Raw genomic sequence first — 26656 nt, 5'->3', positions numbered from 1 at the left:
AGTGTAGTGGGCTCCCCAATGCCAACGGCACATTAGTGCAGCGGTTAGCGTAACACTATGACAGCGCCAGCGACCCGGGTTCAATTCTGGCCACTGTCTGTAAGGAGCTTGTACGTTCTCCCCGTGTCTGCGTGGGTTTCCTCCCACATTCCAAAGACGTACAGGTTAGGAGCTGTGGGCATGTTACGTTGGCGCCGGAAGAGCGGCGACACTTGCGGGCTGCCCCCAGTGCTGTCTCAGTAACGCAAAAAGACGCATTTCACTGTGTGTTTCGATGTACATGTGACTAATAAATAAATATCTTATATCATACATATTCATTTTCTTCAACCACATTAAGGCACAACCAGTGATTAAACAAACATGGAGGAGTTGGTTGGATTTGTACCAGAGCACAGATGTCATTCCGCATCAGGGCTCGTTTGTGTAGAATCTCACGTTGCAAGACGATGAGCAGGAAAAGCAGACCCAGCATCAGGTATCCAAGGTTACTCAGGATGTTGTTAAATGCACTGTTGGCGGAAAAGCACACAGTCAACTCCGAGTAGACATGCAGGAGAAAGTGATGAACAAACAGAACAAGGGTGGATAACTTCCACACTACATTACATTATGTTGTACACCATTGACTACAGTTTCTCATACAGCTTTTACCCCCTTAAAGAACATGAACAATGTACGGCAGTGGCAAAGCTCGACCACCTGCTGCCTCTCAGCTCTAACAACCTGCGTTCAATCCTGACCTCCGATGCTGTCTGGGCAGAGTTTGTACGTTCTCCCTGGAACCACGTGGGGTTTTCCGGGTTCCGTACTTTCCTCCCACATTCCAAAGGTAAGCAGGTCGGTAGGTCAATTGGGCAGTGTAAATTTCCCCTAGTGTGCAGGTGAATGATAGAATCAGGGGAGGGTTGAATGAAACACGGGCAGAATAGAATGGGATTAGTGTAGATGGGTGTTGATGGTTAGTGCAGACCCATTTGACCAAAGGACCCAATTCCGTGCCGTATGATTCTGTAATGGTAGGTGAATGGAAATTCTACTACCCCCAAATTCATACACCATGGTTGGACATGTATACCAGACTACAGTGGCTCAGTCAGGTGATGGACTACCACTTTAAGGGTCTTTAGGCTTGGCCTCCCCCCCCCCCCCCCATTGCTTCCCACATGTGAACATTGTCGCTAGACCAAAGTCCTGTAACTTCCTGCCTGACAACGTGTGGGAGCGCCTTCACCATACAGGGGTTCAGTAACTCTCCGCAGAGTCAAGAATGGGATTTAATACTGGATTTGCTCTTGACCTGAGAACTAAAATACTGGTCATCTACACATTCATGGTCTAAAACCAGAGAGTCTAGGTTTAAGGTGAGGAGTAAGCAGTTTCAAGGGGATTCAAGGATAGCTGGAGTTTAGAGTTCACTGCTGGATAAGATGGTGGAGACAGAGACTCTCACAACATTGAACGAGATCTGGACAAGCACTTGAATTGCCAAAGCACAGGCAGCTACGGATCAGGAGCTGGTAAATGGGTACTTGATGGTCAGCATGGATGTGGTGGGCCGAAGGGCCTGTTCTTGCGATGACTGACTATTCCCTGTGACATGTCAGAACAAAGTCAAAGGACAACTGGCCCAAATCACAAGAGCTTTGCTTTCTTGTCACCATCCAGCAGGACGCCTCTCTCTGACACCATCACCTCAGCAAGGAAACCACATCAAATAAGATGGCACGGCAGCGAGGGTAAGATGACTGACCTCAGCACCCCCAAAGGATGAGCACACAAGAAGTTGTAGTAACAGATATCCTGATTCCCTGTGATATTGAAAACCTGTCAGAGGAAAACAATGAGTGTGACCAGCAGTAATCACCCGTTCGTAATGACATCAGATCATTTGACTGGGAGCTTAACTCCTCAGAATAACACAGGACGTACAAGTCAACACAACTCAAAATTCCCACCCGGACCATTGGAAAGTCCAGCAGACTGCAGGACAAGTGTTGAATGAATCTACTACAAACACAAACCTCTTTTATTGAACCCCAGACTGACAAGCTGGATTGGAGATGGGTCAGTAAAAGAGGCCATTCTGGCCTCTTGTCCATGCTAGAAAAAAAATGGACTGTAAATTAATTCCACTTCTCAGCTCCAGCTCCATAACCGTGTAGGTCATGTGAACCTGGGGAGCAGAAGCAGGAGTAAACCATTTGGCCCTTCTAGCTCAGTCTAGCATTCAATACAATTGCGGCTGATCCTCTCTCTCAACACCATGTTCTCACTCCCTCTCCATATCCCTCGATGCATTTTTGCATCTGAAGTTATATCCATCTCCTTAAATATGTTTAGTAACTTGGCCTCTACGTTGTTTAGTGGTAGCAACTTCCATAGGTTCACCACCCAATGAGTGAAGAACTTTTTTTCCCTCATTTATACCCTAAACCTCTTGCCTTGGATAGTAACATCTCACTCTTGACTCCCAACCAGGGAGACATCCTCCCTACCTTCAGTATAACGAGATTTGTGGGAATTTGTAAGTTTCAATTAGATCCCCTCTCATTATTCCAAACGCAAATACAAACATAGTCTGTCTAATCTCTCCTCATATGACTGTTCTGTCATTCCAGGAATCAATTTGGTGAACCTTTGCTGCACTCCCTCCACAGCAAGTTCATTCTTAGGTAAGGAGACCAGAACTGCGCACAATACCCCAAGTGTGGTCCCACCAAAGTTCTACACAACTGTAGCAGGTACTGACATCCTCTTGCTATGAAGACCAGCGTACCATTTGCTTCCTAACTGCATTCTGCACCTACAAATTTGCTTTCAGTGATTGGTGTAGAAGGATACACAGGTCTCTTTGTAACACTTCCCAGTCAAAGAACGTTTAAATAATAACCCACTTTGTTTTTCTTACCACTGGAAAATTTCGTATTTATCCACGTTATGCTGGATCTGCCACGTTCTTGTCCACTTGCTCTGTCTAAGCCTCTTTAACATCTTCACAATTCCAGCGGGTTTAAGTGCTATCAGTAAACTTCAAGACATTACGTTCTGTTCCCTCACTCCAATCGGTAACAGAGGCCTGAACACTGATCGTTGCAGTAGTCCTCTAGACACTGCCTGCTGTCCAATAAAGACCGCTTATCATTTTCCTGTCTGTCCATCAATTTTCAATCTAATCCAATACACTACCCCCACTGCCATCCACTTTAACTATTTCTGTGGACATCAAAGGCTTTCTGATCTCCATGTACACCACATCAACTGTGTTTCCCTTATCTATTCCACCAGTTACATCCTCAAAAAATCTCCAGTTGGTTTCTCAAAAGCCATTTCCAAACCCTAACACTAAATTCAGATAACTCGTTCTTTCTTTCTGTTTGTATCGGACGGGCTACTTACGTTAGTCATTCCTCTCCACTGTTGTCACCCAGACTATACGTCACCCAGAATTCACAACATTACCAACACATTACACACAGATAAAGGAGCTTAATTGTCCGTTCCACGTCTACATCATTACACCTTATTACAGGCATTCCCCTTGTTTCACCCCTTGCCTTTCCCAATACCACATGCTTTTTCACTTTCTCAGTTCTGATAAAGGTTCTTTGACCCGAAATGTCAGGTATTTCTCTTTCTGCAGATGCTGCCTGACCTCCTGAGTTTTTCCAGCATTTTACGTTTTGATGTCAAACATACACAATCCTATTGGCAACACTGAGGCATACAATGAACGTGATCGTCTCACGATGGGCCTCGAGAGGAAGCAGGTGGAAACTGATTTTGATGATCTGCTTCCCCCTCCCCTTTCCTTATTTCCTGCCCCCACTGTGAACCCCCCCCAAGCCCACCCCCACTGCTGAGAGCCTGGATTCAGAATGCCCCAAAATTCCAGCACTTATTGCTGTTGGATTCTGCTCGATGGGAGTGCAGGTTTGAGAACTGGGTGCATCCCAAAGAACCAGCTTTAAAACAATTGGCTTTACAAACCGTGTGAGGGCCATAAGTCGGGTACACTAGGCTTCAGCGCCAGCACTGCTTGGGTAAATAGGGCCACTTCAGATAGTGACACCAGTTTGATGCCACCACACCCAGCCCTCAAGGGGTTTTTCCCATGGCTCCCACCAGCTAATGGGCTTGGGATCCGAGCGAAAGGTAGACAGACAGACCTGGGTTTACAGAACACCTTGCCTGGCCTTATGAGCAGCCCCTTTTGAAGTGTGGTCACTGTTGTGATGTGGGAAATGCAGTGGCCAAATTACATACAGCAAGATCCCAGAAGCTGCTATGTGATAAAGACCAGATAATCTATGTTGGCGAAATTGACTGAAGGATAAACATTGCTCAGACACCAGGGAGTCCCCGTTTCCTTTTGGAATAGTGCCATGGGATCTTTCACAATCATTTTAGAAAGCCGAGGGATCCCACCCAAACATGCCTGGTCTAAATTGGTCCTGACCCAAAACGTTGACTGCCTGCTTTTCTCCACGGATGCTGCCTGGCCTGCTGAGTTCCTCCAGCATCATTGTGTTTCTCATCTAGATTCCAGCATCTGCAGTCCTTTGTTTCTCTGGTCTAAATTGCACCAGGGTTTCACCAATGTGCAGTGGGCTAAAACGAGGACCACACAACAGCACGTAGGGTCGGAATGAAACCCACCATAGTTTTCTCTCTGTGTGCCTAATGGTAACCAGCCACTCTGATCATTTGTAGCTCGAATGGCAGTGCTGAAAATATGATGTTATAGAGCCCAACATCCTGATACGTTCTGCCATGTAACTATGCTCACTCCAATTCAGCTACTGCCCTTTGGGACACACACACCAGATTCCCGTGTGAGCCATCTTTAGGTGATCATTACCATTCCCAGGAGTGTGTGATACATTAACCCTTCATACCACCATTTCACCCCAACTGGAAAATCCACCCATAGACTGCAAGACCCATGTAGAAGCTTCAACATCCACAACTTGCCCTCCCAACACTATCCTCCAGCGTTCAAATGCCAAAGCAGCCCGTAATTGTGTGAATAATTCAGCTCCTTACCGTCTGATATGTGATAACCAGCTGAATCACCGGCAGGGCATAGAAAACTGCTATCGTTGCAATGTTCCTGGTGCATAAAAATAAGATGATCAAGTCAATTCCCGTGTACCAACACATTCCGTTAACACCCTGAGAGCAAATACCATGAACTGCTGATGCCTTCTCCCTGATCTACCATATCTGAAGTAAGGGCTTGTAATCTCCCTCCAGTATTGCCCAAAATAAAACTCAGCAGAATCACAATGGGTCACACAGAATCATTAAAAACAAGCCATACGAGGAGGCTGCATAACTAATCGCTCAACACCGGCATTTTGTCACAAAGTGCAGTAGGCACATAACATTGGCTCCCCAGAGAAAAAGTCACATGATGCTGAACTGTCACACAGCACACGACTGCTACACAAAGTCACATGGTTCTGACAAAGGGTATTCGACCTGAAATATTAACTCTGTTTCTCTTTCCACAGATGCTGCCTGACCCGTTAAGTGTTTCCAGCATTTTCCGTTTTATTTCACATGGTACAGGGTTGCCGAAGAGGTCACGTGATCATAAGACAACCCTCTCACTTCTCTGGCATTGAGTTAAATGGGGACATCTCTCACTACCAACTTATAATATCAAAAACTCTTCAGTGTGCCTAATTATGGCTAATACTAGAGGGCATGCATTTAAGGCAAGAGGGTGAAAGTTCACACGAGATGTGTGGGGCAGGTTTTTTTTTAAGAAAAGAGCGATGGGTGCTTGGAATGCACTGTTAGGGGTGGTGGTGGAGGTAGATACGATAGAGGTGTTTAAGATAAGCACGTGAGTATGTAGAGAATGGAGGTATAGGGACCATGTGCAGATAGAATGGATTGGGTGTCATTAGCTTAATTAGTTTGACACAACATTGTGCCAAACTATGTTGTACTGTTTCTACGTTTCTCTATGAACTATGTTGTACAACTATGTTGTACTGTTCTATGTGCCAACGGTAGAGAGTGCACTTGGTGGCATTGGTCACCCAGGAGCAGAGGAAGTTGTCCTGACAATCCCCCATCACCAAGTGTCACTCATGCTGCTCATCTGAAGTTCCTGATGTCACTTACAGAATCAGAATCAGCCTCGCTACTGCTAATCTGTAAAACAGATTTCAGGAGATGCTGCCGGGACTCGAGGGCCTGAGTAATAGGGAGGGGTTGGGCAGGCTGGGACTTCACTGCTTGGAGCGTAGGAGACTGAGGTGTACAAAATCATGAAGGGCATAGATGGGGTGGATGCACACACAGTCTTTCTCCCCCCAGGGAAAAGGAATCAAAATCTAGAGGGCATAGGTTCAAGGTGAGCAGGGAAAGATTTAAGAGAGATCAGAGGGGGAACTTCTTCACGCAGAGGGTGGTGGATATAGGGACTGAGCTATCAGAGAAAGTGGTTGAGGCAGCTAAATTAACAACATTTAAAAGACATGTGGGTAAGTAGATGGATAGGAGGGGTTTAGAAGGATGTGGGCCAAATGCAGGCAAATGAGACTAGCTTAGTGGGCTCCTTGGTCGGCATGGATGAGTTGAGCCAAAGGACTGGTTTCCATGCTGCATTACCCTACGACTCCAACTCACCCCCAGAGGGCAGGCACGGTAGTGTAGCAGTTAGCTTAACGCTTTACAGCGCCCCGGGTTCGATTCCGGCCGCTGTCTGTAAGGAGTTTGTACGTTCTCCCCTTGTCTGAGTGGGTTTCCTCCCACATTCCAAAAGACCTACAGGTTAGGAAGTTGTGGGCATGCTATGTTGGCACCGGAAGCGTGGCGACACTTGTGGGCTGCCCCCAGAACACTCTTCGCAAAAAGATGCATTTCACTGTGTGTTTCGATGTACATGTGACTAATAAAGAAATCTTTAAAAAAAAACTGCTTTTCCCTCAAGGCTTTGGAAGAGGAGTGAGATGAAACTCCTAGGCCACATTGAAAATTAACAGAAATCAAATATTTGGCAAACTCCCCACATTAGAGAACTCACTAACCAGAAGTAGATCTTGTATTTTTTGCTGAGAACTCGCTTGTCCTTGCGGGCAAGGTCGGAGACATAGAGAAACTTCTGTAAACAGACAAGAGAGAAACACATTTTAAAAAGTACTATACTACCTCACACTCTGTACTAACCCAATGTAACTGTACTGTGTAATGAATTGACCTGTACGATTGGTATGCAAGACAAGTTTTTCACTGTACCTCGGTACAAGTGACAATAATAAACCAATACCAATAAAGACTTCTGCTGCTGTTTCTTTGCGTCCTGGGAATATCAAAAAACACGCAATCCCCTTTGCAGTGTGAACAATAAAATGCTGGCTGGTACAGTAACTCAACCAATTATTCGGTCACTTACCCCGTTAGTTTATATAATTAAAACTTAGAACAAAATGCAAATAATTGTGAGACTTGGGGGAGGAGCTACAGTAAACAAAAACTGACACACACACACACTGATCTTTGTAGAGTGCGTTGTGTAAAATAGCAAAAGACAAGGCAGTTAAAGTAAGTAAATCAACAAATTGGCTGCCACATTTTCTGCATTACAACAGTGAATCAGGCTTCAACACTTCCTGCTGTGAAAGGCACTATACAAGTGCAAATTCTTTGTTTCTCTAAGTTCTAAAGTATTTTAAAATCAGCTTTACTGCAGTTTACTTGGTAATTGCTTTATTATTGTCACATGTACCGAGATACAGTGAAAAGCTGTTGTTTGCGTGCCAGACAGATCATTCCATAAGCAAGTACATCGAGGTATTATGCAGAATATAGTGTTACAGTTACACAGAAAGTGTAGTGCAGGTAGACAAATAAAGTGCAAGGGCGTCAGCTGAAGTAATAAATGCCCGTCTCTCCAAAAACACCTGCTTCCTCAGCATGGATACCTAACTAAAGTCGTCTGCCAGATTTCAGCTCACGCACCTTGGTTCTGATGACATTTTTATCGGAGTCAATGTCTGCCAGGGTGTCGTACTCGTCCTCTTCGATGGAGCTGAGAGAATCGAGGCGAGGTCGAATCACGTTGTCCAGTGGCCTCTCTGTGAAGATCAGGGTAAGTGAGTAAAGGTGCAAATACTACGTACTCCAAGGACTGAGGATGCAGCGTATAAAGTTTCAGAGGCCTAGATGAATGGGATAGTGAAAATCTATTTCTTTAGCAATGGTGTCAATAGCAGGATCCAAAGAGTTAAGAAAGAAGGAATGGGAGAGTGCAAGGAAAACTTTTTGATCCAGGGTTGCCAGGGGCTCATAAGGGTTGAGGAAACAGACTGATAAAGTGTGTTGGTGATTATGCAGAGAGCTGTGACTAACAAGCGATGACCAGGAGCTGGGAAGTGGGATTAGCCTTTCTACAGCTGGCATGGTTGGAATAGTCTCTCTGCTAGAAGTTCCTTCTTCTCTATAAACTGAAGGCTTAACAAAAGCTCCAAGTCTGTTCACACTGCCCAGAGTCGCCTGCTGGAGAGGGGTATGTGAGGTGTCGCTGGGGTAAATCACTGACCTGGGGAAACTATTCCAAAGGCAGCACACAGTCTCTGAAACTTTCAACATTCTTTTTGCTTCATACTAGACAGTGAACTTTGGCAGGTTGTGTGGTCCGTCCCAACCCAGCAGATTTTGATGTTGAAGGTTTCCAGTTCGATCAGGAACAGGTCTCCTGGCAACCTCCTCCCCACCATATCTTCCCTTCTCCCCCCCCACCATATGCTCCCTTCTCCCCCCACCATATGCTCCCTTCTCCCCCCCCCACCATATCCCTGCCTCCTCCCCCCCCACCATATCCCTGCCTCCTCCCCCCCCACCATATCCCTGCCTCCTCCCCCCCCCACCATATCCCTGCCTCCTCCCCCCCCCCCACCATCTCAGAAACAGAGTTCAACGTACACACATGGAAAACAAGGATGAAATTCTGTCCAACTCAAGACCATAGCAATACAATCAGTTCCCTCACTTGATTATTAAAGGATGCAAATAAACTACTGCTGGAAACTCTTCAAAATCATTTCAAAATTAGTGTGACAAGTATAACTGAGCCCGGACCCATCCTAGACTCCGTGGCTGAGGTGGGAGGGTCTTTCCTGATTATGGTCATTGACACTCTGTAACATCTCAGCCGGCTGGGAGCAGAGTAGCCCAGGTCACCATCTTGGAGCGGATGTGTTCACGACTTTTATTTATATATTCTTTCAAGGGATGTGGACTTTGCAGGCTGAGCCAACTTTAATTGCCCGACCCTAATCGCCTTCGGGAAGGTGGTGGTGAGCTGCCTTCTTGAACCACTGGAGTCACTGAGGTGTGGGTGTACCCACAGTGCAGTTAGGGAGAGAGTTCCAGGATTTTGCCACCTTATCTCCTGCCACTATCAGCCCTCCATTAGCTTTTTTTTGTTATATCCAATATTCCTGGGACCTTGAAGTACAACTGTTTGAAGAAAAGGATTTTGTTTTTGTAACACTGCCTATAAATTAGTCTTTACACCAGGACCACACTTGTACACTCTGATGACCTGGCTGTGTGGGCTAATCTAGGGCAAGTGTTGGGTTGCAGGTTGTGTCGCTGTGATAAACAGTCATCATCTTACCCATATAGCCGTAGGTAGAATCAGACTCCATGCTGTCTGTAACAGCCTCTGACCCAAGAACGGAGCCATTCTCTGCAACAGACAATGAAGACAGCCTTAGGATCAAATCTAATAACCGCAAACCCTCCCTCTCACCCACCTCCGCCCTATGGGTCCCAATGAGTAGGAAAGTGCCAGAGAAGAGGCAGTGGTAATACTAGAGAAACAAGTGAGATGTGTCGTGGATGTAGGTGGGAAGGGATTGGACCCGGGGGGCGGCGGGGTGGTGGGGGGCGGATAGGATAGTGTCCAGGTACAAGGATACAAGCTCTGTGCGGCAAGAGCATGCAGAGACAATAGGTCTGCCCGGACAGTCCTTCTTGTGGGTGTGATGTGTCACGGACCAAGGTGGGAAGGGATTGGAAGAGGCAGCGGGGTTGTTCGTTACAGTAGGGCAACATTAAAGAAGGGTCAAACCTTCACAAACCTGGCATGATCTGCACAAGAGCTCTCGCAGAACAGTAATGCACAAGCTAAACTCAGCAGATTGCATCACTGCCTTAGACTAAGAGCAGTGTTAGTATAATAAGTGTACTTCGCTATACAGCAATGAGATTTGATTACAGATCATACAGCACGGAAACACGTCCTTCAACTCACCAAGTCCTTGCCAACCCTCAACCACCCATTGACACTAATCCTACATTTTTTATTGTCCCCACATTCTCGTCAACTCCCCCCAGATTCTACACTCACTTGCACACTGGGTGCAATTTACAGTGGCCAATGAACCTACCAGCCTGCAGGTCTTTGGGATGTGGGAGGAAACTGGAGCACCTGGAGGAAACCCATACAGTCACAGGGAGAACATGCAAACTCCACACAGACAGCAGCTGAGGCCAGGATTGAAGCTGGGTCTCTGCTACTGTGAGACAGCAGATCCACTGGCTGTACCACTGTGTTGTCCACCAGCTGTTCTCCATGAGTGAGCCTCTGTGGTGAAGGTCACTTGGCTTTTCAACCACAGCACCATCAGGTCAGACCCAATCTAATCCTCGCTGGATATTCACATATATCAGGAGCTACCAGACATTGATGAGGAATAGGAAACTGAACTGTTTTCACCACCATGAGAAACTAAGGTGGGCTGTCCACTCTGCCAACTGAGACCACACAACATCCCAGTGGTTTGGGAATCACCTGGTTGAATTGTCCACCACCTGGTCAGTAGCTGTATTTGCTCAGAAGAACCTGGTGGATTCTTTGGGGTGAGTGAGGAGCATCATTGTCAAAGCAGTGGGGCAAGGATGGAGTGAAAACAACACAATGAGGAATAAAAATTCCAAACGTAGCAGGACCTTGCCCAAACCCAACCCCAATCCAAGGATAATTATCATCAAGGTACCATTAACACTTACTCCCATGTTGTAAAACTGGAGAACAGATCTGACTCTGGCACAGAATGTCTCGGGAATCTACTGTGCATTATTGCAGTGAAAAACACTGACAAGTGTAATACATTTGAGCAACTTTGCAGAAATTGCTGAGCCCCAGGACATTATCTATCTCGGCTGGATTTCTGGACTGTGTATGACAGAGTGCTGGACTGATGATCCAGAGAACAAGATTTCAAATTACATCACCGTCCGTTTGAGAATTTTACTACAGTGTGTAAAATTTGGAAGCAATAAGTTATTTGTAAAAGTAACCGTGAGACTGTCAGACTATTTCAACTGTTTCAAAGTGTCTCACAGGGAGGGAAATCTATATGTGACTCCAGTCGCGCACACAAGTGTTTGACTCTTGCCTGGCCTTGTTTGCGAACCTGATTGTGCCAAATCTCTATAAAAAAGAAATATGCAGACCAAACTATTGCCCAGCTCCGCCCCCTCACTGCATCTGGAGATGCACATGCGGAGAATGAATCCTTTAGGATGCTCAGATGTGGCACACCTTGCAGAGTCTCTCAATGGCAATCTGGATCAGAAAGTTGAACAAGGAATCATTAAACTCAGTGATTACAAACCTTGCTTAGAGGTTCTGGAGCCAGACCAGATAAGAGACAGATTTCCTTCCTTGAGTGACAATAAAGTAAATTGATTTTTACAATAGTCACCAATACTGATGGTAGCTTTTTAGATTATTTAATTAAGTGATTCTAATTTCCCTAGCTGAAATGCCACAGCTAATTTGCCCACATGGGATTTGAACCCGCATCTTTGGATTAATATTGATGGGTTTGAGTTACTAATGCAGTAAGTCGCTATAGTATTGTACCCCTTAATACATCATTAATAGCGAGACTTACCAAAGGAGCCATAGCTTTGACATGCTGAACTTCCAGTGTAGAGGTCAGGGCTTTGAGAAGTGTAACTACCAGCTGAAATGGAACACAGTACTGAGTTTTAAGGAATGCATGAAAATATTCATATAAGTCCATGTGGGAGCACGGTGCTAACTCAGCCCAGACTGTCCACTGGCTATCAGCAGTCCTTGCCAGTAGCATGATCCAGCCAGCAGCATGATCCAGCCAGCAGAGAGCCCTCCTTCCTGCATCCCAATTACTCTTCCAGTCACTTCAGTGGAAAAATGTTGGGGGTGAAACAGGTTGCCCTTTTGCTCTCACCTTTGTTGCCCTGGTAGTGGACATCCCTGCCACGTGAAATGAGCCTGGACAGTCTTAATTCAGATTTAACAGCACAGGAAGATCAAATTGGAAAAGGTGGAGGAAAGGGAACATCTCAGACTGGAGGAGTTGCTTTGGTCATGGGCAAGGGCCACACCAGCTCCCTTTTATTCCACAAAATGAAGTACTCCCGTTCCCTCGTGATATTTCTCACCGAGAGCAAAAATAACGTTGGCCCAGGAAGAATATAAATCTCATGCACTTACTTAAAAACTTCCAATATTTCATTAGCACATGACTTGGCTCAGTTGGGCTTTGATACAATGGATTTGCTATTGAGTGATTTAACTGGCCAGTGAAAAAGACGCTGATGTGTAGCCAGGGTGGAAAAGATGACAAGGACACGGGGGCAAATCCATGTGGAACCAGTTAAGCTCATCAACAAATTTAATTTTCTCCAATAAATCAATTAGCCAGGGTGATTTAGAGTTTCAGATATTAGACATCCAACAAGTTTAACAAACGGTGGGGGTTGGTGAAATGTTGGGAAATCAAACATGGGCTCCTGACCAAAGCAACCTGGATTGTCACTTTACAAAAATATATTCTCAGTGAGGTTTGGAAATATTGGCCAAACCTTTTCCTCTGGAAATGTTTAGGGATGGATGAGAGCCAGTAATTAATGATCCAGTCAAGCCTTGCCCAAATCAGCCAACGATGAATCTTGTTGCAAGTCTCTCCAGTGCATCAGACATTCACGGTAGAGGAAGAATGAGACTTGACCTGATAGAGGTCTGATAGGGTAGACACAGAGGTGATGCCATTTCTTGTGGAGAAGAGTAAATCTAATGGCCATAACTATAGGTAGGCACGAATAAATAAACAGGGATTGCTCCCCCCCACCCCAGGGCTTTACAGTATTATTGGTCCCCATGTCTTCAACAGTGTAGTTTCTCCTCTAAATATTCCACCTCACCCAAACCCTCATTAAAGCCCATCTTTTTTTTTAAATCCAACCTTTCCAAACATCTCTTTTTCTGCATTTATTCATGTTTCAAGATGTGGGTATCACTGGCAGGACCAGTGGGAGTGGAGAAGATGGGAGTAAGCCATCCTCCTGAATCACTGCAGTCCTTCTGGTGACAGTGCTCCCACAGCACTTCTGGGGAGGGAGCTCCAGGATTTACACCCAGTGACAATGAAGGGCAGGTGTGTTCCTTGGAGGGAAACCTGTGGAGAGCGGTGTACCAATCTGCCTGATGCCCTGTCCTTCTTGGTAGTAGATGCAGCGGGTTTGGGGAGGTGCTATCTGGGTAACAAACAACCTGCTGGAGGAACTCAGCAGGTCGAGCAGCATCTGTGGGGGGAAGGAATCATTGATGTTTTGGGTCGAAACCCTGCATCAGGACTACATCAAGACCTGATCCAGGGTTTGGACCCGAAACATCAACAATTCCTCCTCCTCTCCCCCCCTCCCCCCACAGATGCTGCTCGATTCGCTGAGTTTTTCCAGCAGGTCATTTGTTGCTCCAGATTCCAGCGTCTGCAATCTCTTGTATCTCCTGCTAAATCTGGGTGAGTAACTAAAGTGCATTTTGTAGATGGTACACTCTGCAGTTACAGTGTGATGGGGTTGGAGGGAGTGAACGTGTACAATGGTGGATGGGCTACCAAGTAATGGCTGCCTTGCCCTACAAGGTGTCGATCTTCTCTAGCTTGACATCCATTTTGTCCGATTATTTCTCTGTGAAACATTTCATGACTTTTTTTTTTAAAAAGAAAATAATCAAAGTACAAATGAAAGATATCAATAATGTCACCAGAGCAGATAATAGGCAGAAATATCTAATTCATCCAGGATCCCACACTCATAGATGTCACAGAGGCTGAGGTTTAATGGTTACATTGCAGCTTATATTTCCATCAATGACATCATCAGGTTGTAATAAAATGTCTGAACATGGTCATTGGGAATATAAGTGGCAAACAGCAGATTCCAAATGAATCAATGTAATACAAGTTGTACAGCAGTTAGCGCTCAAAGATCAGGCACTGTACAAAAACAGTGCGCTCATTCACTGCACTCTCTTTTGCTTCTCCACAAACCAACTGCTGGGCTTTAAGTCCAGTTTTCAGAGTGAATCTGCAGCGGGAGTGGGCCTACAGTGATCAACAGCATTCACACTCGCAGCAATCACAGAGGTCAGAATCAAACTTGGGCTCAGCATGTTAACTGGACAATGGCAACTTCTTGCCCTGCACTGGAAGCCAGTGGAACATTTTTATTTACTTTTCCTTGCAATCAAAATGTGTCAGCTGCCCCTCCTTTTGCATTATGTGAGCAACACATTTTAACTCCAAACCGCCCCCCCCAGAGGTTTGCAGAGCACCAATACAAACTGTTCCATTTCCTGCTCCAATTGTTCCCTTCAACACAGCCAGTCAATTTTGCTTCAATTAGTGATGAAGAATTATGGCAAATTCGAATGACATTGGATGACTTAGCCCTCATACGAATAACAGAGGCTGAGAAGGAAAACATTAAGACAGCCAAGAGTTGATTGCATGTATTTAAAGTGACCTCATTTATGCTGGATGGAAAATAACAGCATGTGACCAAAGTTTTGTAACGTCTCCAGTATCAGCAAAGATACACTTAATACATTCTTAGAACTTCCAAAATAAATGCATTAATGCCTGTGGTAGAATAGAAAACACAAGAGGAGAGGTTAGAGGCTTCAAATGCTTATACAGCAACGCTACTGGTGGAAATCTTGGCTTTTATTTTACTTCACACAAGATGTATAGTAGAGATTAAATCTCCCATAATGTTTCACAGGAGCATTATTAAACAGAATCTGACAGTAGGCTACACGAGGAGATATCATGAAAACCAGCCTTTCCTCCACTGACTCTGTCTACACATCCTGCTGCCTCATGAAAGCAGCCAACATAATCAAGGACCCCTCCAACCCCAGTCACTATCTCTTCCCTGACTCTCCCATCAGGCAGAAGATACAAAAGCTTGAAAGCACGTACCACCAGCCTCAAGGACAGCTTCTATCCTCCTGTTATCAGACTCTTAAACGGACCTCTCATACGCTAAAGATGAACTCGCGATCTCCCAATCTACCTCGTCACAGCCCTTGCACTTTACTTGTCTACGTACAATGCACTTTCTCTGTAGCTGCTACACTATATTCTGCATTCTGTTTTTACTACCTCAATGTACTTACGTGTGGCATGATCTGTCCAGACAGCATGCTAAGTTTTTCACCGTACTTTGGTATATGGGTCAGTAATAAGCCAGTACCAATATTAAGACAAGGCAACTTACAGCTTGGTCAGAAACGTCCAAAAAAGGAAGCAGGAAAGATAGAAGGGCAGAGAGGTTTAATAAGGAAACTGTAGAACTCAGGGCGATGCAGCTGAAGGTTTTGGGGTAAATGGAAGAGTGATTAAAATAGGGGATTGCACAAGAAGCTAGAATTAGAATGCAGAGAGAGTCAGAGTAACATGGCATCAAAACAGGCCCTTCGGCCCAACTCGTCCATGCTGACCATGGTGTCGACCAAGCTAGTCCCATTTGCCAGCATTTGGCCCATATCCCTCTAAACCCCTCCTGTCCATGTACTTATCCAAATGTCTTTTAAATGTTATTATACCTGCCATCGGGCAGGAGGTACAGAGCCTGAGGTCCCACACCACCAGGTTCAAGAACAGCTACTTCCCTTCAACCATTTGGTTCTTGAACCAACCAGCACATCCCTAATCACCACCTCAGTAGAGCAACACTACGACCACTTTGCACTAAAATGGACTTTGTATTTTTTTTGTTCTAATTGTGTTCTTTCTTGTAAAAATTGTATAATTTGTGTTTTACTTGTGAATGCTGCTTATCTGATGCTATATGCCTGTGATGCTGCTGCAAGTAAGTTTTTCACTGCACTTGTGCATGTGACAATAAACTCGACTTTGACTTTGCCTCAACCACTTCCTCTGGCAGTTCGTTCCACATATGCACAACCCTTTGCATGAATGAGTTGCCCCTCGGGTCCTTTTTAAATCTTTCACATCTCTCCTTAAACCTATGCCCTCTAGTTTTCAGTTGTTCTTCTCTGGGAAAAAGACTGTGTGCATTCACGCTGTCTATACCCCTTGTGATTTTATACACCTCTATAAAGTCACCCCTCAATCTCCTATATTCCAAGGAATAAAGTCCTAGCCTGCCCAACCTCTCCCTATAACTCAGGCCCCCGAGTCCTGGCAGTAAAGTACGTACAGCTTTAAAAGGGGTTTAGGAGTTCTAATGTCTGATAACATTACAGGAAAGGCAGTAAGACCACAATGTAAGATAAGTCTGCAACAGGGAGGACAGAGCAGATCAGACACCAGAAGCACACACTGGAATTCAGTTTTAGTGGCAAGTATTTATGGTGACCTTGTACTGATCAGACTGTCTTAACCCAGCCTGTGAACTGAATACATCAATGTGATCTCATTCATTTTTAATGATCAGCGAGGTTCAGAAGCATTGACCAAATTAGCAGCTCTGCACTTGTTATTCAGTTTTATCCAGGGACAGAGCGTCGGGCCTGGTTGACACCTGTTTACCCATGATCCACACTAGAAGACACTCCTTCATTCTCTCCTTTGGGCCTGTTTTAATATAAAGGGGCAGGTTTATGGGCCCTGAACATCTCTCTGTTGTTCACTTTTCAGGATATAGGCAAGGGGTAACTGTACACTACATTCTGTTATTACTTTTCCTTTTGTATTACCTTGTTTTGTACTACCTTGACATATTCAGGTTTGGATTGATCTGTCTGAGTGGACGCATGCATTGCTTTTCATGTATCTCAGTACATGTGACAATAATAAACCAATTACCCTACTGGTGAAGGTGCTACCACAGTGCTGCGAGGACAGAGTTCCAGGATCCAGCCCCAGTGCGGATAGAGGAATGGTGATACACTTTCCAATCAGGATGGCAGGTGATGTGGGGAATGGAACCTGCGGGTGGTGGTGTTCCCATGTACCTGCTGCCCTCTCCTTCTTGGAGGTAGAGGTCACGGGTTTGGATGACACTGTCGGACTGGCCTGGATGAGTAACTGCCATGCATATCGTGGACAGTACACACTGCAGACACTGTGCACAAGAGTGGAGGAAATGAACGTCTAGGGTGGTGGATGGGGTCCCAGTGAAGTTGCTGGGTGCCAACCCTCGAGTGGACATGGTGCCGTACTCATCCAAGCGAGTGCAAAGCATTACACTCCTGACAAGTGAGCCTTTAGCCAATTTCGCATTCTGCGTCTCCGCTTTTGTTATGACACGTCAAGGAGCTGGGCAACAGAGGTCTGAAACTGGTGCATGTCCAACATGATGACTGAATGTGAATCTGCCCAAGTCCGCCATTAGATCCACCGTGCTTTGCTATAAAGTGACTGAAAAAAATGAGTCTTACCTAGTAACGGATCTGCAACCATAGAGACCAGCAGCCACAAAATACAAAAAGAGAAGGATTATTGTTCAGAATCACCAGAGAGAAAAAGAGAGAAGCTTTACACAGAAACACACCAAAGCACTTAATACAAGTTAGCATAGAATGCAGTGGAATAGAAACAAGCTGTACACACTTGGGGACAATGAGAAGAATAACAATATCAACGGTACAATTTTAAAAAGGGAGTGTAGGAACAGAGAGACCCAAGGCTGCATGTACGTGTTCCCTGAAGGTGAGAGAAGGTTCAGAAAGCTTTTAAAAATGCATATGGGCTCTTTGGTTATAAAACAGCTGAACCATCATAATGTGGTTAAACCTCACTGAACAATTGTACACATTTCAGGGTACTGAACTCTGAAGAAAGTCAAGGTCTCAGATGGAATAGATAGGAAGTAAAGTAGCATGCTACATCAATTACGTCAAGAAGCTGGAAAACCTGGAATTGATTCTTATCGGAAAGAATGCTTCTGTGTTAATGCTCCTGTGTAACCCCTGGGGATCTTCTGCAACTTTAGAGATGTTGTGTAAATGGAAGTAGTGCTGGTCAGCAATCCACTTAAGACTTTGGTGTCGTGCCTCTTCTTAAAAAAAAATGGCACCTCAGTGCAAGCTCTGCCTCAGGACAGCACTGGGATCTGCAGACTACCAGAGTCTCATGGTCTCTGAAATAGTCCCAGCTAAACGTAGGTCAGTCCCTGTTGGATGGGTTGCCTCTCTGCCCATGGCAAAATTCTCATTCAGACCAGGCCAAGAATGTACAGAAACAAACTACCTGCTGGGGGAGCTCAGCAGGTCAAGCAGCATCTGTGGGGGGAAAACGATTGTTGACGTTTCGGGTTGAAACCCTGCATCAGGACAAAATCCCCCCACGGATGCTGCTCGACGTGCCGAGTTCTTCCAGCAGATGGTTTGCTGCTGCAGATTCCAGCAACAGCTGTCTCTTGCGACCCCAGGCCAAGAATGTACCAGAATGTTTGTGTTTCATCCCTGCAACGTGGGGTGGACTATAGTCATTAGCATCCAGGCGCACTGGCTTGTCACCACCTGCAGTGGACAGAGGAGAACGTTTCTAGCAACACGTGAGAGACACCATGGGCTAACACTGCTGGACAACAGGTGTGGAAGATTACAGAAAACCATATCTAATAATGGCTGCAAGCTGCTTTTCTGTGGAAACTATAGAAATAAAATGTTCAGGTCCATATTCCAAAGGGTAAAGTTATTTCCATAGTTACCACACTGATCCGGAGATGAAACATTTTTCCCCAGGAGTCTCTCTCTTTTCCTTTGCTGCCTGAGGAGGAAAATTATAGAGCAGGATCAGCAAACACAGTCATTAGGCATAGATTGCCCTCGTTCTAAGGCAGTGCATGCAATCATTACAACGGTCACAGATCCGGACACAACAGGATATACTCCCACCACTCACTCTTTAGTGAGTAATATAGTCACAGGCATTAACAATCAATCGGTTTGTAATATGGTGGAACAGATCAATAAACTAAGTGAAGCAGATAGACACCCTCTCTTCTAGTCAGTAATTATCTAGCAGGGCAGCAACACTTTGCAAATGAGGAGTAAAAATTGCTGACAACAATAAATTCTGCAGACGCTGGAATCTGGAGCAATACACAAAAAGTGCTGGAGGAACTCAGTGGGTCAGGCAGCATCCATGGAGGGAAATAAACAGTCGACGTTTCCGGTCGAGACCCTTCATCAGGACTGGAAAGGAAGAGGGTAGAAGCCAGAAATAAGAAGGTGGGGGGAGGGGGAAGAGCACAGGCAGGCAGGTGATAGGTGAGTTCAGGCGAGAGGGGGAAGGTAGATGGAGGGGGGGGAGGGAAGATGTAAGAAGCTGAGAGGTGATAGGTAGAAGAGGAAGAGGGCTGAAGGAGGAGGAATCTGATAGGAGAGGGCAGTGGACCATGGAATAAAAGATGGGGGAGGGGAGGGGAGGAGATGGGCAGGTCATCAAGGCAGGGGAAGGGAGCCATAGGAATAAGGGAAGACAAAGGAGTCGGGGGAGGGGGAAGGGAAAGAAGGGGAAGGGTTACTGGAACTTAAGAGAAATCGATGTTGAGGCCGTCAGGTTGGAGACTCCCAAGGCGGAATATGAGGTGTTGTTCCTCCAACCTGCGTCTGGCCTCAACGTGGCAGATTTTCATTAGCTGACGCTTTAGATCTGGTGTTCATTTCAACAGTAAAAAAATCAAAATTAAACTTGTGTCGGTATTGTAAAAGACATTAAAGAGTGGTAAATGAAGGATTGAAAAGCGACGAGCAAAGCCAAGTTATGACTTACTCCATCGAGCGCCACCAATAGAGTCCCCTTGGCAGATTTTCCTTCTGCTCTGGCAAGCCCTTGCCCATTCCAAGAGGGAGAGCTGCCCCAGTTTCCTCCTGTGATGGATTTGCAATAATGCCATCCAGATGTAGCTTACAATGGCTATTGCCCAGGTGGCCCACTTGTTATGGACCCCTTCTTCTCCTGTTGGTGCTGAGTCCCTTGTTTCACTGGGGCGGGGGGAGGGCATCTGAATGTTGTACGAGAAGCTGTACAGAACCGACTCCAGGGGAAGCAGGACAAATCTGCAGATCCTGGCTAAGGGGGTCTCCAACACCAGGTCCCTGCATCAGTGGAAGGGGAGAGTGAGAAGGACTGAAGGGGCGAGAGTCGGGGAGGTGAGGACTTTAGAACAACCATCAGGAAAGGTAGTGAAATCAGATGATCAGCTGTTGACTGGAATCCTTGGTTTGAGTGGCTCAGCGTTAAAATGGGATGTTTTAAAAAGTCAGATGTAGGGGATCAGAGCCAATGCACGTAGCCACTTCACTAGGCCACATAAGAAACAAAACTGCTTTTCAATGTTAACCTAAATCTTTATAGGGGGTTTTCCCAAACAGGTGTTGGGCCCCCCATCAACAGTTATAAAGTGTCTAATTCCAGCTTCAAGTATTGGCCTTGGACGCCTAAATTTTTGCCCTTACCGATATGGCGGACAGTTCTTAGGCGGCTACTGAGTGCCCGAGTACAAGTACAGCTCATTAAACTTCTAGATATGGAAATTAGTTCCTAGTCCAATGTTGCCCAAACCCAGTGGGGAGGAGGGGTGGGAGGTTGGAGGTGGGGAATGGGAAGGCTGCAGCCACATGTACTTTTCAATAGAGGTTGCCACTGGAGCAGAGAGCAACTTCCTTTCCAAGCCCCCACTAATCAAGCAGAGAGATCAACACAGCAAAGAGAGAGATAATAAAACTGTGGATGCAGTAATAGTCACAATGATCTTTTTCATAAAAAAAGGGCCACTGAAGGATCATCCCTGCGAAAGAAGTCTCCTTCTCCTCAAAGTATTTGAAGTGCCATTCCAATACCCTTACCTATTGTGCTCCCAACACGCAATCAACAGTGTGAGCAGGTAAAATGCCAGGAAAATCCCCAGACTGAAGAGCACCCCTTTAACATAGGCCACAGCTGCAGGAGGAAACAGAAGAGCGATTCAGTATTGAAAATCTTCCCAAGAATATGGTACATCATAAATCAAAGTCTTCGCTAATGAAAGGGAACGCTAATGTAGCACACAGTTCAATCATCTGAAAGATGTTTCTGCACTGTACTACTCTATGGTTCTCTGCCTAGATGTGCATTTAAGGCGCAAGAGCTCGTACTTCCTCTAGACTAGCATCTCCTCAATAGCATTGCATTGAAGCCAGCAGTCCAGACAAATAACTCACACCATGCCACATCCGACATGCATCAAGTCAAGGAGACCCTGCTGGTCTTTACTCCTGGTTTTAATAGGCAGAGTTGGAATAGCCCAAGAACTTACCCACGTGAACAGTGATAGAGACAGTGATTGATGCTTCTGCTGAATAGCCAGATTCCACCTCCCTAGCTGCAGTCCTTTGTCTTTGACTAAAAGACAACAGGAATAGTATGCTATCACAGTACTTTATGTCACTGGATGAGTAATCCAGAGGCCAGGACTAATGATTCTTGAACATGTGTCACAATGGAAATCTCACCAGGGTGCTGGGGAACTTAAATAAATATAAAGCATCAGTAATTGAGGCCATGAAATCACTGAATAGTTACAAAATCCCATCTGGTTCACTAATGTCCTTTAGGAAGGGAAATCTCCCATCCTTGAAAAATCCAAAAACAGACTGCAGATGCTGGAAATTTGAAATAAATACAGAAAAAGTTGGAAAAACTCAGCAGGTCAGGCAGCATCTGTGGGAAGAAGAAACAGAGATAATGTTTCAGGTCCTAAATGTGAAGGGTTTAGGACCTGCAAAATTAACTCCGATTCCATCTCCCATCCTTAACTGGTCTGGTCTATGTGCAACTTCAGACCAGCACCCTAGAACGCCACCTGCTCAGGGAAAATCAGGGGAGAGCAGAAAATGCCACCTTTGCCAGCAATCCTGCAAATGAGTTAACAAAATGGAACACCATATCCCAATGAAGCAGGGCTTGGAGACACAGGGAGCAGAAAAGAGCACGTGTACAGGATATCTGTGCCATCCAGACAAGCTGTGATTATTGCTGCCTTATACGGACACAAGGAGTGTTGAACATTAGAGAGCTAGTCCAACACAAAATCTCTGGCACTCGAGTCATTCTTAGGAAGTAGTCACAGGAACTTTCTCCAAACAAGGAAGTGCTCCAAGCTGAACTGCTTACAATTCACAGCTGGCACCACAGTCACATTCAGGATTTTGGTTCGATTCCCCAAACCCATTGGCTCATCTGGAGAGAGAGAGAGAGAAGGGAAAAGGCACAACCGTCAGATTAAGGCACTTAGTAGAGTTGCAACAATAGAAAATTTGCAACTTCTTTCATACAGTCATTAGAGTTATACAGTCCTTCGACCAAACTGATCCACGGCAACCAAGGTGCCTACATTTGGTCCACATCCTACTAAACCTTTCCTTATCCATGTACCTGTCCAAATGTCTTTTAAATGTTGTAATTGTCTTTCTGCTTGCATCCAACTTGACAGCAAACACCAAACTCCAAGCAGCAGATAAAATTTTTTTTAAAAAGCTGCAGTTGTTGGAAATTTAAAATAAAAGCAGTAAATACTGGGAAACACTCAGCAGGTCAGGCAGCATCTGTGGGAAGAGAAACAGAGTTCCCTTCCACTGCAAGCTTCACTGATCAGGTTTTCATTCATTCTTATTGGACCAGATTTCAGGGGAGTGGGTAAAGAACAGAGAGAGGGGCACACACACTCGCCCCAGCCCATTAATCATCCTGGTGAGACACAAAAGACTGCAGATGCTGGAAATCTGGAGCAACACACACAAAGTGCTGGAGGGACTCAGCAGGTCAGGCAGCACCTGTGGAGGGAAATAAACAGTCGACGTTTCAGGCCGAGACCCTTCAGCAGGACTGGAAAGGAAGAGGGCAGAAGCCAGAATAAAAGGGTGGCAGGAAGGAGAGGAGCGGGAGCTGGCGGATCATAGGCGAGTCCAGGTGAGTGAGGGAAGGGGGGGGGGGTAGAAGGAATACAGAGGGGAGGGATTACCAGAAGTTGGAGAAATTAATGTTGAGGCTGTCAGGTCGGAGACTACCAGGACGGGATACGAGGTGTTGCTCCTCTAATCTGCGTCAGGCCTCAACGTGGCAGTAGAGGAGGCCGTGGACAGATGTGTCATCCTGGTGAACCTTCTCTGAACTGCCTCCAAACGAAAGGTCATGGGCATGCAAGTGGGTGTGCTCCCCAAACAGTTTAAACTGCTGCTTGTGCCTCTGCTAGGTAGTGCAGAGGTGTTGGCCCTTCCCCCTCGCTTCCTAATCTGACTCACACAGTACCCAACCCGTGGCTGTGGGCCATCCCTGAAGGAAAGTTCAGAACATCAAACCAGAGTTGTTTCCTTGTGCAGATTCCTGAAGGGACTGGGAGTGGCTGCAGTCCTGTGCTGTCAGGCAAGGCAGATAATGTACAGACACTGTGGCAGAATGATTAAGTTGCCAATCAGGCAGCCAGCATTCTGATCTGTAATGCACCAGCTGATAGTATGGGAGGGTTCAATCAAAGCCCTCAATAATGAACTACTTGAAGTAGAAAAAAAACTGCAAAGGAATGGGAAAGAGAAGGGGATGTGGAGAGCAGAGTTGGGCTTTGAAAGGACAGGTGCAGACTCAAAGGGTTCAATGGTCTCTCTGCTCTGCACAGTTCCCATGACCGTATGAGCTCACCGCTGTGGTAAGCTACACAATCTTCTACTGTCACATTTATCTCCTCACTAGGGGAAGACAACCAACCTTCGACGCTGTTGAACGCTTCGAAATATAGTCAGCGCTTGGAAAAAGGTGGATTCAATGAAAATACTTTTAAGTAGTCACCAGAGACTGAAAGCTGGCATGGACTTCTTGTGGAGTTTCTGCCTGATGACAATCACTCTCAGTGACAAAGGCATCAGGACAAGCTGGAATATGTTCTTGCAAAATTAAGCTTTATTTTAAGCCGCCCCCCCCCCCCCCCCCCCCCCCCACATATTGTACCAAACTTCTCCAGGCAAGTGGGAGAGTATTCTGTCACACTCCTGACTTGTGCTTGTAGATGGTGGAGGAGGAGAAGACGAGCCACTTGCCACAGGATTCCCAGCTCCTGACCTACTCTTGACGTCGCAATCCCTGTGCAGCTGGTCCATTTGAGTTTTTGATCAATGGTGGCAAATTTGTCTGATAATGCTCTTGCTAAGTGGCATGGGTGTTTTATCATACAAGAGGTGCTATAAAAATCTAACGTGCTACTGAGTCAGAGTGCTGGGGTGTGGCTCCTTCCTCTCTGGACAGGCTGGTTTAACCAGGTGCCTCTTAACCCTTACCTTGCTGCGTGCTATACTCTGCCTTCATCCAGAGGAAGACGTGCCCTTGTGTTTACTGACTGCAACCACCATCACGCCCCCACCTCCCTTCCACAGTCCCCTTTGTTCGTACCTTCTTTCAGTGGGTAGAAGGGTAGTGCACCACCACACGCCTCATCCTCAGTCTTCACCACCACCACCACATAAAAACTGCTGTTCCGGAAATCCTTTCGCTGTTAGGACAGGAACAAGAAACGTTTGAGTATCTTGAAAGGTGCTGAATATCATTGGATTCACTGCCCCAGACAACCTCTATAGAAACAGAAAAGTAGTTCTTTTAATATCGGGGGAGAAATTCACCTCGGGTCACTCGTTCTAGATGCATGTGCGAGATTTGCCACTGGCTAAATTTTACTCAACACCATCAGCTTTGTTGAAATGAATGGAAATGAGTGCACGAGAGAGGAGACGTCCCATGCCCGATACGCATGCACCCGTTAAACACTGACGGCTGAAGACTAATTCCCTTCTTCTCCTCACTATTCAGTATATGCCCTTCCTCAGCTGATTGGCAAACACGCCCAGTCTTTCTCAAAGCCCCTCCTTTTCCCTTGGCGGGGGAGGAGGTGGAGGAAAGAAGCCCACATCCACTCTGCTCGTCCCCATGAGAAAGTTCCCCAATCCAAGTGAGGAACCAAGCACAAGGAGAATCCAAAGTAGACCCTCCAACTCGACAGAGCATTAAGTAGCCCTCTGTACACATACAAACCAACAGTTTGCTTTTATATACAGTTGGGAGTTCTTATCCATTTATGAGATATGGGCATTGCTCTCCAAGCCAGAATTTATTAGCCACGCCCGGTGCCTTTGACAAGGTGATGGAGCTCTGCCGCAGTCCACATGGCGAAGGTACTCCCACCTTCACCAAATGGCGAGGAAGGTCCCTTATTGGAATCCAGCAACAATGAACTAATGGCAATACATTTCCAAGCCAGCACAACGTGCACCTTCGAGAGGTTTTTTCCATGTGCCTGTTGTCCTTGGCCTTCTAGGCACTGGAGCTTGTGGGTTTGGGAGGTGCTGTCAAAGGCCATTGCAGTGCACCTTGCAGCACCAGTGCTGGAGGCCGTGGACATTGAGGATAGTGGAGTGAGTGTCAGCCAAGCAGCCTGCCTTGTCATGAGTGACTGAGCTTCTCAAACACTGCTGAAGCATCACCTCAAGTCTGACTTATCCAGGTGCGGCTACAGGAAGACAGGCAGCTCAATACACAAGGATTCTGTTGCAATATGTAGGACTGAGGACCTTTATCTGTTGAATCACAGCAAATGCAGGAACGTCCAGTTCTTTTGGTTATGTTGATTGACGAAGCAATGTCCTTCTGGGAACTGGGAGAATTCCCTGCTCTTCCTACAATGGTGCTATGGAATCATTTATGTCCTGCCCAACAGGCAGTGAGGTCCCAGGTTTAACAGCTCATCCATCAGGTGGCTCTCCTGACACTGCAAAATACCTCAGGGTTTAGGATTGGAACTCAGGAACTAAGGGTTGGGCTTCATATCACAACCTTCTGACTGGAAGCAAGGGGACTACCAATTCAGCTACGGTGATGCACACAGCAAAGGAAGTAGACACATTGGTTCTCCATACTGACACAACACAGCAGTCCTCACACATGCAGTGTAGTTTACCTGTACAGTAATGGCTGCTTTCTTTGTCATAGTTTGATAGGTACCACTAAATGCGACATTGTTGTCCAAATCATTGACAGGACACTGAAAGAAATGCAAAATAAGGAAATCATAAATGAACTCCCAATGCAAATAGGATCAAGTTTTTAAAATGAAGGTCCACAGCTCCCGGCTATTTCTTAATTTTAATGCATTTCTCCATATTTTCCCAAAAAGTTCTCCAATTTTACAACTTTCCATACAAAATAGGCCATTCAGCCCATCGAATCTACACCAGCTCTCAGTACATTCCCATTCCCCCACTTATTTTCCTACAATCTATCCCCTCTCACATGTCCATCAACTCCCCCGATTCTCCTCCTGCCCAATGATGCGAGGGACAACTTACAGTGACCAGTTAACC

At 45.8% G+C, this 26656-nt stretch overlaps 2 protein-coding genes across 4 annotated transcripts in view; one reads left to right on the top strand and one right to left on the bottom strand.

Moving 5' to 3' along the window:
- The window catches only part of LOC127583604 (palmitoyl-protein thioesterase ABHD10, mitochondrial-like), a 55164-nt gene extending 52530 nt beyond the window's left edge, over nucleotides 1-2634 (top strand). Inside the window, exon 9 of the transcript XR_007958275.1 lies at nucleotides 2622-2634. The gene's annotated coding sequence lies outside the window, so the exon portion shown is untranslated. The remainder of the gene's footprint in view (nucleotides 1-2621) is intronic.
- sidt2 (SID1 transmembrane family, member 2) overlaps nucleotides 1-26656 on the bottom strand; it is an 85032-nt gene that overhangs the window by 27385 nt on the left and 30991 nt on the right. For all 3 annotated transcript variants that reach the window (XR_007958273.1, XM_052039730.1, XM_052039729.1), the window contains exons 6-17: nucleotides 26254-26337; nucleotides 24696-24795; nucleotides 22431-22496; nucleotides 21125-21218; nucleotides 18982-19040; nucleotides 11925-11996; nucleotides 9638-9709; nucleotides 7978-8093; nucleotides 7047-7120; nucleotides 5047-5113; nucleotides 1754-1827; nucleotides 389-512 (exon numbers count right to left, since the gene is read on the bottom strand). Coding sequence is in view for 2 of the 3 variants with exons in the window: in XM_052039730.1 (XP_051895690.1) it covers nucleotides 389-512; nucleotides 1754-1827; nucleotides 5047-5113; nucleotides 7047-7120; nucleotides 7978-8093; nucleotides 9638-9709; nucleotides 11925-11996; nucleotides 18982-19040; nucleotides 21125-21218; nucleotides 22431-22496; nucleotides 24696-24795; nucleotides 26254-26337 (1002 nt within the window). In the remaining variant the exon portion in view is untranslated. The remainder of the gene's footprint in view (nucleotides 1-388; nucleotides 513-1753; nucleotides 1828-5046; nucleotides 5114-7046; nucleotides 7121-7977; nucleotides 8094-9637; nucleotides 9710-11924; nucleotides 11997-18981; nucleotides 19041-21124; nucleotides 21219-22430; nucleotides 22497-24695; nucleotides 24796-26253; nucleotides 26338-26656) is intronic.

This window comes from Pristis pectinata, chromosome 27, assembly GCF_009764475.1.
Source record: "Pristis pectinata isolate sPriPec2 chromosome 27, sPriPec2.1.pri, whole genome shotgun sequence".
NCBI classification, from domain to species: domain Eukaryota; kingdom Metazoa; phylum Chordata; class Chondrichthyes; order Rhinopristiformes; family Pristidae; genus Pristis; species Pristis pectinata.
The sequence above is the reverse complement of the archived record's forward strand: the minus strand, read 5'-3'. Positions and strand labels throughout refer to the sequence as shown.